General features: G+C 46.5%; 1 protein-coding gene across 1 annotated transcript; it reads right to left on the bottom strand.

Moving 5' to 3' along the window:
- Positions 1-3184: 3184 nt before the first annotated feature.
- Positions 3185-10865, bottom strand: EIF4A3 (eukaryotic translation initiation factor 4A3). The gene is made up of 12 exons (XM_051616209.1): positions 10619-10865; positions 10324-10396; positions 9450-9516; positions 8353-8415; positions 7807-7939; positions 6627-6707; positions 6069-6210; positions 5228-5366; positions 4505-4620; positions 3834-3941; positions 3619-3746; positions 3185-3383 (listed from the first exon to the last, which is right to left on the bottom strand). Exons 1-12 carry the CDS (start codon positions 10857-10859, stop codon positions 3367-3369), a joined length of 1308 nt encoding a protein of 435 aa, XP_051472169.1. The 5' UTR covers positions 10860-10865; the 3' UTR covers positions 3185-3366.
- Positions 10866-10882: the final 17 nt, after the last annotated feature.

Raw genomic sequence — 10882 nt, 5'->3', positions numbered from 1 at the left:
TTTGTGTTTATTTTAAAAAGATGTTCGAGTATGTATTCTACTACATAAACTATGTCAAATACTTATCCTGGCAATTCTATGAACAAATTGTCTCTTGTACTTCATAGCTTTCTATTGAAGCCAATATTCCTCTCACACTTGTCTCTAAAGGATGACACCTGTCTAGCTCAAAATCCCCTCCCTGTACAGAAGAACTTCCTGGTATTCTGAAGCACGCTTCTTACTTGGTGGAGTTGCTTGTTGGCCTCTGCCCTACACTGGCTGTCATTCTGAAAGCTCATTACAGACTGTTTTCACTCATGACTAAATCAGCATCAATTAATGCATTCACAGGTGTGTGGAGTGTAAAGGCAGCTAAATAATTTAACTGCAGCTGGAAATGACTGTGTGCAATAGCTGGTTTTGTATTCCTAATTGGTAATGAAGTCCATCAACGTTTGAGCTTCATGAGTCTCCCTTCTCTTTGAGTGAGAGAAATCATTTGTCTAAAGCGATTGCACTGTGACTTTTGTACCATAAAGAACTGAGGGGGAGAGGTGGTTACCTGCCCTCTGGAGGTGAGGGCTCAGCTTCAGGTGAATGATGCTGAAGATGAGGTAGGAATGTTGCATTTTATGATACTTTCTCTCAAACTGTATAGATTAAATACTGTTATTTAAACAATCTCATGCTTTGGTGATGAATCTCTTTATCAGTCAATGACTTGGTGTCATATAGGGAGCTTGGAGGAACATTTTTGCCTTTGTTTCTTGCATTCTCTGGGCCAGGTATGAGTCAGTTTTGAAGATGTGGCATGCCCAGCTTGCCCTGCAGTGATGTTGAGAGCAGAACTCTGTCCAGGATGTGGACAGTGAAGCTGGAAGGCTTTATACAGACCCTTGCTAGTAGAGGACTGAAACAGGGTGCACAGGGAGGAGAGTTCCTAAACACTCTTGTCAAGAAGTTGCAGAATTAATGCAAAAAACCCCCCAACTTCATAGGAGAGATGAAAGGTAGGAAAAGGGAGAGGCCAAGGTGATTTTTTGGGAGGAGCAAAGTGGGAAACATGATTAAAGGGATAAAAGGGGCTGGTTATGTGGTATCAGGTTGCTGGTGAGTGTTCTCTGGTCATGTCCTGTTTTCTCTATTAACTCCATTTCTTACCCTCTTTATGGGAGGGGACTCCATTCTGTGTTCCCCATTCAACTGGAGTGGGATCTTGGGTCACAGGCGCTGCATGTTTGGAGTGCCAGCAACTGCAGGGTGAAATTGTATGTTCGTGTAACAATATTGAGCCAGATGTAGCCAACAAGTGGGGGCCTGGGAGCCAGGTATTAAAAGCAGTCCTCAGCCAGGACTGAATAGGCATCTATTTCTGCTTGAGGCAGCTAGAGGGACCCCAAGGCTCAGGCTGTACCTGTTGGAGCATCTGGGCATGGAACACATCTTTTTTGTGCATGTGCCTCCCTCTATAGGAGGCAACTAGAGACTCCAAGAGCCAGTTATAGGATAAACTTCTCCAAAGGCTAGTTAGGTGGAGACCATCCACTGCCCGTGTGTGCCAGGGCAGGCTGAACCAGCAGCTGGAATGGGGCTGTGGGCCATATCCACATACCGGCTCCCGTAGCAGACTGGTGAGCCTGTGGCCAGCTACTTAATGAACTGAGCATCCTTGCCCAGTTACTGGAGGGATTGCAGCTTGTAGGTGTGCTTCTTTATTTCCCACCAACAGACCCTCATCCTGATTAGCTGGAGAGTGACAGGATAGGGGGTATTGCTGCTGGTTGTGCTAGTGCTCAGTGTTGACCTGTATGGGTGGTGTGAGCATGTGTGTGCCTAGTGGGACAGCTGGCTCAGCCTTTTTGCTGATGGCACATGGGAGCACAAAGCTGTAACAACCTCACCTCTACTGGGCAACCCCTTAGTTTTCTTAGTAAAATAAGGTTAATATTTCTCAGCTTTTGCTTATGTCCTGTTAAGAACATCAGCATCATGCACGGGAACAGAGGAACTTCCCAAGTGGAAAACATGGGGGGTAAAAATGCACTTCTCTACCTAGGGCTTGTCTGCTCAGGACTCAGAAAAGGAGCCCCAAGAACTGTTCCAGTTCTCTGCATACTGGTGGTGTGCTAAGGTCTTGCTTCCCCCATATTCCCTAAGCAAGTAAAAGCCAATTAAAGTATTGGAACTTCTCCCAGATCAGCAGTTTATCTCTGGCCAGCTCTTGCCTCAAAAAGGATACAGAGCTAGGCAGGAAAGCTACAGGGAAGATAAGTACGGCTGGCAAAGTACAACAAAATGCTATAGGGAGGCTGGGAAAATGTAACAAGCTACAGCATCAGAAAGGTGTAGAAGGTGGTACGATACTTGCTTTCTTGCTTTTTTTTTTTTACTTCAAGAAATGCTGATTAAAATTTATTTCTCCAGTTGGTATCAAGTTAATGAGGCATTCTTCCTCACAAGTGCCTGCTCAAGTCCCTCTGTTCCTTGGGAGGGAAAACACTCATCCAGAGCAATGTGATGTGATTTCTGGCTCCAGAAATAAAATCGAATAGTTTGGGATGGAAGGAACCTTAAAGATCATCCAGTTCCAACCTCCCTGCCGTGGGCAGGGACACCTCCCACTAGATCAGGTTGCTCAGAACCCCATCCAACCTGGCCTTGAACACTTCCAGGGATGGGCTTCCACAACTTCCCTGGGCAACCTGTGCCAGTGTCTCATCACCCTAAATAATTTCTTCCTAATGTCTAACCTAAATCTCCCCTCTTCCAGTTTTAATCTATTACCTCTTGTCCTCTTGCTACAAGCCCTTGTAAGAAGTCCCTCCCCAGCTTTCCTGTAAGCCTCCTCCAGATACTGGAAGGCTGCTATGAGGTCTACCCAGAACCTTCTCTTCTCCAGAAAGGCATACATAACAAATTTCTGGTTATTTTGTAACTGAATTTTCTTAAAGCAGGCTAGGGTCAGGCCAAGGATTTTTCCTGTATGTGGCTGATCCTTACAAGCCAAGTTAAAGAAACTTAAAAAGTACATCAGGTAACATAATACAGCAATAAACACAGGGGTGGAGAACAGGAAACCCTGTTACTTATGAACCTAGATATACTGCGTGTCCAGTATTTTTTTGACTGTGCTAACCAAGTATGGCAGTATCTCAAAACTCCCTGCTTGCTACTATTTTGGGTTAAAGTAATTAAGAACAGATTATGGTAAAACTTCCTTTTTTTAATTGAAAAACATGGGCAGGAGTAAACACATTATTTACACAAGGTCCCAAGTGCAGCTCAATTCAAGAACGTATGATCTGCCATACAATAAAAGGATGTGGGTCCAAAACAGAATTATGGAGGCTACCAAACAGTACAACTCTTGGTAAACACAGAACTTCAGATGAGATCAGCAACTGAAATAAAAGAAAATGAGAGAATGTAAGTATGCACCAAGAGTGCTGAGACTCACAGCCCAGCAGTTCCAGCACACATACTGCTCTTCCCAGGTTCTTGCCCAGAGGGAGCCAAGATGGGGCTTGGGAACCAGGCATGGCAAAACAAAGCATCTGGCATTTATCTTTCAGATGCAGTATGCCAGTTCCCAACGGGCAGAGGACAGCAGCCTCCCTGGGGCTGGCCTGCACTCACCATTCATGGGCATCTCATCTATCTGGGTGGAGTAGTACTGCTCAATGTCCCGCAGGATGCGGATGTCATCGTTCTTCACAAAGTTGATTGCTACACCTTTTCGGCCGTATCTGCCTGACCGGCCAATTCTGTGGAGGCAAAAGGAATGAGAAAATGGCAGCCACCTTGCCCAAGAGTAACCCAGCCACACTGCCCCACGTGAAGGCCAAGCCTACCTGTGTATGTAGAGTTCTCTGTTGTTGGGCAAGTCGTAGTTAATGATCAGGGACACCTGAGGCACATCCAGGCCTCTAGCCCAAACATCTGTTGAAATAAGGACTCGGCTGCAAAGAGAAAGGGACAGTTAAAGCTGCTGCACCCCACTGAGGTGGGCACGAGAGCTGAGAGGTTGTAGTCTCCAGCACAGGGGCCCCTGCTGTTCTGTGCTCCTCCCTCCCCACAGCACACTGGCAGAATCCACACTTTTGCTGCAAGGAAAGCTTGTTCCATGTAGCATCACTAAATTTCAGTGAAGACAGATAGTGCCAAGACAGCTTTGATCTTTCAAAAAGAATACAATGCTCTTAAGAGTTTAAAATACAGGACAGAGCACAAATATTTTTTTTCCTTGACTTATTTTAAATGCAGCCCAACCTCTTCAGCAAAATAAACCAGACTAATTCTATGCCTTGTAAGTATGATCTCTCCTTGGAAAGTGGCAGTCTCCCAAGCCTGTGACACCAAAGGGGGACAGATGGAAATCAGAGCTATTCCTAATTTGAGCTGAACAAGGCATTCAGAGAGGAGAGGTTTTATGGGTTTTTAAGGCTGCTTCCCTCCAGATCCTAGAAAAAAAATCCTGCCCTGAGGTAGCAATGCTGTAAGCAACACTGTTTAAGGCGTTTACCTTGCACCAGATCTGAACTCTTTCATGATGGACTCTCTCTCCTTCTGTGGCATGTCCCCATGCATGGATGAAACTGTGAAGTTGGCTTCTCTCATCTTCTCTGTGAGCCAGTCTACCTGTGCGTACAGCCAAGCAACCTGGGTTAGCTCTCTGCTCAGGACAGCCAAACCTACTAGGTGTGCTTGGAGAATGCTTGCAGGGACATACACACATCATTTATGCATGGATGCAACTGTGAAGTTGGCATCTCTCATCTTCTCTGTGAGCCAGTCTACCTGTGCATACAGCCAAGCAACCTGGGCTGGCTCTCTGCTCTGGACAGCCAAACCTACTAGGTATGCTTGGAGAATGCTTGCAGGGACACTGGTAAGGACTGAGAGACACTCCAACAAGCATTCTGGAGCTAAAGGAAGTAAATATTCTTTTCAAAGCATCCATGAGCCCTGAAAGGAAAGGAATTAAGGGCATTTACTCTAAGTGTGGGTTTGTTTTGGGGACTGGCAGCACATTCTTACCTAATTAAGTTCTACTTCTCTAAAAAGTCAAGTATATCAGGTCTGCCTATAACCAATTCTTTACACTAGGCACATCTTAAAGACAAATGTTTTGCCTCTCCTGACTAAACTATTTCCAAACAGGAAACAACCAGACCTGTTAGCTGAGCTTGTCCTAGCACTCTCCTCTCTGAAGGAGAGCAACATGCCTCTCAGATGGCTGCTGTACCTTTCTCTTGGTGTTACAGAAGATGACAGCCTGGGTGATTGTGAGTGTGTCGTAGAGATCGCACAAGGTGTCAAACTTCCACTCTTCCCTCTCCACAGCCACAAAAAACTGCTTGATGCCTTCGAGGGTCAACTCATCACTGTAGAGATATCACAAGTACATGAATACATACAATGAGTTCAAGAAGGGCTGGGTGTGCTTCAGCAGAGACCAAACTTCTGCCCTGTGTGCTGTGGGTTGCTGGGTCTATACACAAGTCCAAGTTGTTTGAAAACAACTAGAGAAGTCTGCTCTAAGAGAGCTTCAATTCTCACTCTTTACATTCAAGCTTCTTGACAAGAGAGACTGAAGAAAGTTAAATGGAGCAGTATTAAGAAATCATGCAAGAGTGAGGCTCCTCCAGTCAGGTTGCCTACACTTACTCCTTTTGACCAGTGCATGAGGAGCTGTGACACATCAGACGTAAGCTATGCCAAGATCATTCAGGATTAGTCAAAGCTAGTGTGGAAGGCCAACAAAAATCCTCTGGAAGAGCACAGAAATTGGGTAGCTGTGGAAAATGGATTGCCAGAAGAAACTGCTATACATGGGGAGGATGAGAGTGCAGGGGACAGCAAGGCTGAGTCGCAGCAAACAGAACTGGACAAGGATAAAGTCACGGAGATGAGCTGGTCTCCACTGGAAAAGAGGACATGAGCATGTCTTCAAACATCTATACAAACTGCAATGGTGAGAAGGAATGTGACACAGACTCTGCGTATTTACATCAGATAATACTGTGAACTGCCCAGGGCTGGACCAACTCCAAGAGCTCCTGTTCTTTCCAAGGAAACTCACTCACCGTTTAACCAAGATGCGAATGGGGTCTGTCATGAATTTGTTGGTCATTTCCAGAATTTCATGAGGCAAAGTGGCACTGATCAGAACCACCTGTGTAGCTGGAGGCAAGTATCTGTACACATCATAAATCTGCTCCTTAAAACCTGAAAAGCAAATCAAGTGGCACAGAACAATTAGCACACCTTTCTCCCAAATATCTGCTCTTTCACTATTTGATTTGGAATTCACTGTTGGGCCTAATCTGTGATGAACATTAACGAGTGAATCAGTAACACAGAGCCAGTGTCACATATTGCTCAACTTTTCCTAATTTTCCCAAATCCATCACAATGTGGCCGTGGGATACAGTCAAGTATGAAGGGCAGTGCTCAAGAATTTATAACTATTGAAGAAAACACTACACCTTAATGAGACAAGACATATTCAGTCGTTAAACCCACTACAGCCTACAGCTGTCTCACTTTGACAAAACCAATTGCTTTTTGAAGGAGAACTGCCAACTGGAACACTCTGGAATCTCGAAGAGGTGAGAGGAAAGGAAGGGATACAAATATTTTACCTTTATTGAGCATTTCATCTGCTTCATCCAAAACCAGCATTTTGATCGCACGAGTCCTTAAACTTCGACGACGAATCATATCTGTAATATTTCACTTATGATGAGAAGGCTCTGAAAGCAAGTGAGCCTACACTGAGCTCATGCTCCCAGCCACTGTCAGGGCATTCTGGTGGAGGAGGGACAGGCACCTTCCCTGTTGCCAACAGAGACTCGTGTTTGGGGATGGAGGGCACATCCAAGGGCCACAGCATGCCCAGGGCACCTGAGGGTTATGTCTCTGCAGCCTGGCTAAAGCAGCACTGACTGTAGGGAAGCTCTTGTCTAAGCTGTGGGTTGCTATTTACTAACTGCACAGGAACAGTGACCCAGTCTCCCAGAGTAATTGCAGCTGGATGTGAGAAGTGCAAAACGCTACATACATTTTTAATGAACAGACTGGTCAAACCCCCATCCTGTGTGAAAGAGGACATGGCTTTGTGTAACCCCTCAATACTGCAATTAAAAATTATTTGCTATTAGAGTGCTGTTCAAAGCCAGCTCAGTTCAGCAGCTGCTAATTTTTTGGGGGTTTTTTTGCTTGTAAAGCTCTGCGTTCTCCTACTGACAGGTGCTTGTGTAAGTGAGTGCTGCCTGTTTCTCAGAGATCCAGAATCTGTGAGCTTGGAGGTTAACACTATCACTGTGATAACTGCCATGAACAGTAGATACAAAAATCTTCATTCTGTGAAAGCAGAAAGTCCCAGCTGCAAGTGCACCTGACACAACAGAGAGCGACGGCCAGTGCACAGAAAATGTGGACCTAACTTTGAGAGGCAGACAGACCCAGCTCCTATCTCCTCCAAGATTCTGAAGTATCTCCTGGGACTGTACCATTTTCTGCTTTAAAAATACTCTTCCCTCCCATGCCACCATACAGAGAAACACTTTGACAATGAAAAGATAAATGCAAACAGAGAAAGTCCAAATACTATCCCTGTTGATTTCTCTCTAGACTTTTCCAGCTATTAGTACAGTGAGCTGTTACCTTGCTATACTTCAGATTAATGTTACTTCAACACTGTCACGATCTATGTAATTTTCATGCTATTTTGAATCTAAGAGCACAAAAGCTGCAGGAGGTTCCCATGGCTCCAGGCAGGTCTGAGCCTGAAAGTCACGGAGCCTCCCCTCATCTCCTTACCAAACACACGGCCTGGGGTGCCAGCAACAACATGCTGCCCATAATCCAGTTTCCGAATATCTTCACCCACGTTGGTCCCCCCGATGCAGGCGTGACACTGCACATTCATGTAGTCACCCAGAGCAAGAAGACCCTGTGTTGATGCAAAGGAATGGCTTAGTGAACTGAGCTCTCACGAAGCTTGTATTTGTGAAGAGATGCAGGTCTCCACAACCACACAGAGTTTTATTAGTGTCTGTTACCAAAACCTCCTTGACAGCAAGCTTTCATACACTGGGAACTCAGCTCCCCAGGGATCACAGCTGCTTTCAAGGTGCTGTCCTGAAAAGTTCAGTTAAGAAGGTGTAAATCCTTACACCACTAGCCAGTTTGGTCATATGCAAGAACGGTTATAATGCAGATGAGCAAAACAGCCCTTTATCAGAATCTCTTCCTCATTTCAGGAAGAGAAAGAAAAAGCAGTGCTTTGAGCTCTGCTGGGGATCACCTGAAAATCAGCCCCAGGCCTTGAGAGTACTTCAGAGATGGCAATTTAACTGTTCCTACCTTCTGAATCTGTACGGCCAGCTCCCGAGTTGGTGCCAAGATCAACGCCTGGGTCTCGCGAACCTGATTAAAACAGGTGATCATAGGGCAGGCATCAGCCAAGCATAACAGATTTTAGATCCCACAATACTCTGAAATGCCACCTCTGAAGGACTAATCCTAGCATTTTGTGCTAAAACCTAGTGTTTGCAAGAGTCAGCACACCTGGAAAACTGCTCTCACACAGAGCATTTATACAGTAACAGCCTGTTAATGAAGTTACTTCTGAAGCAACAGTGCTTAGGCTGTTCTTTGGTAATTCACTTTTCATTCCAAACTAATTTTGGAAAACAATTATGGAAGTGTGTATTTTTTCTTCAAAAGAACATGAACAAATTCAAATCACTTACACTTCATATGTTCAGTTCAGGTAACAACCTTGCATGGCACAAGGATTCCCAGAAAACATTCTCAAGTGTCTTGTCTGAACACTGAGTAAGTACTTTACAGAAACAAAGCACAAACATGACCTTTTCATTTAGAACATGCAACATTTACTTTTATGTCCCCAAGCAGTGACAGGGGAATAAAAATCTCAGCTTTATTTAACAGGGCACTGGCCTGCAGAAAATCATTATTTTATTCAACAGCATCTACACATTCAAGATCTATTTAAAGAACAATTCGATGGCTACAATACCCCTGGCTAGAACAAAAGCAAACATCTGTCAGTCAAAAATCTAGGTCTCATTCTGTGCAATATATGTCAACTGTTCAGAAGGGTTTCTAATGCTGTTAGGACTGTTTGAAGACAATTCTACTTGCTAAGAGATGAATTTAGCCCTGTATTAGTATGTGCAAGAGGTCAGCTGTTAAAGCCAACCTTGTAATTACAAGACTTCATCTGAACTTATTTTGCCAAGGTGGGTTTAATAGCTGAGTTCCCACAGAGTAGAGACTGGTGAAATTTTCAGTCAGCAATTGTCTAAACTTCACCGCTCATAATTAAAAGACTTCAATGTAAAGCTTCATTTGTTCACTCTAAACCTGAGCACTTTTATGATGAAAACTATGCCAATTTATTTAAAAAACATTTTTAACGTGTGCTATTAAACTACCTGTATATCCAGGCACTGCAGAACAGATATGGAGAATGTTGCTGTCTTCCCTGTTCCTGACTGTGACCTGAGAAACAAACATTTGGTGAATACTCTGGATGTCTGGACAAACAATATAGACAATTTCAGTTATCTTCCACTGTTCTGCTCTTTACCCCTCCTTCGCTGCAAAAAAAGCCAATACTGACAACAGTGTATCTGACAAAAGTTTTGTTACAATCACAGCCTGATCTGCAGAAAAGCACCTTTGAGAACTGCAACAGCAGTGAGGGTGGACTCTGTTGCAGGCTCCCCAGCTCTGGCATGTTTACTCCTGTATCACACCAGCGTTTTAACTTCCTGCAATTTACTGCACCTGATTTTTTCTTCTCCACTGAACAGTAGTAGATAAGCTAACAAAATGTGGAGGTCTAGCAATTCCTGCTTGGTGACCTAGAGATTACTTTTTCCAGTGGGATGGATATCCCCTCTGTGTCTCTAGAGAGGTAATAAAGACTTTCTCCTGCTTTTCCCCTTGACTGACTTGTCGATAACGCTTTTCTGACTTTGCCAGAAAACACTTCCAAGAGCTTCAGAACCCTGTTCATTGAAAACGCCAGGATCTTAGCTGAACCTCTACGACAGCGACCTACCGAAAGCTAATCAACTTTGACGCCAACAGCCAACGCGTGTAAGCCAGCCAGCTCCACCCCGCACCGCTCCTGGGGGGATCCCCCTAACCCTGCCAAGCAGTAGCCCAGCACCGGGGCTGCCAGGTCCCGTCCCCGCCCTCGGGTCGCCCCTGCGACCCACAACCCCAGCTCCAGGGCCTGCCACCCGCCCAGGGCCTGCCGCTCCCTGCCACCCCCCCCCCCGGGCCGGCAGCCCGACTTACTGGGCGATCACGTCTCTTCCCTTGATGATCTGCTTGATGGCTCTCTGCTGGATGGCCGAGGGCTTCTCGAAGCCTGCGGAGACCGGCGTTACCGCCAGCGTTACCGCCGGCGGGACGGGGCGGGGCGGGCCCGGCGCCGGGGCAGGCCCCGCTGCGCAGGCGCAACAAGACCCGCGTCGCCATCCCTCCCTCCCTCCCTCCTTCCCACCTCCATCTCCGCGTTTCCCTCCCCTCCCGTCGCCTCCCCTCGCCCCATCCTCCCTCCCTCCCCTCCCCACGCCGCCCCGCCGCGCACCGTAGGCGTAGATGCCGCGCAGCAGGTCCTCCCGCAGCCCCATGGTGTCGAACGTCGGCGTCACGTCCACCTCCTCGCTCGTCTCGAACTCCACCTTGGTCATGTCCTCCTCCTTCATCAGCCGCTTGCGCGCCGAGCCGGACGTCCCGCCAGACCCCGCCGACCCCGACATGGCTGCGGGCCCCCCGCGCTCCCGCCCCGGCGATGGCGGCCGCGCACCCAGCCCCGCCCCGCCGCGCATGCGCGGGGAGCCGGTGCCCGGAG

Source organism: Apus apus, chromosome 3 (genome assembly GCF_020740795.1).
Source record: "Apus apus isolate bApuApu2 chromosome 3, bApuApu2.pri.cur, whole genome shotgun sequence".
NCBI classification, from domain to species: domain Eukaryota; kingdom Metazoa; phylum Chordata; class Aves; order Apodiformes; family Apodidae; genus Apus; species Apus apus.
This window is presented reverse-complemented; position numbering and strand designations above follow the sequence as displayed.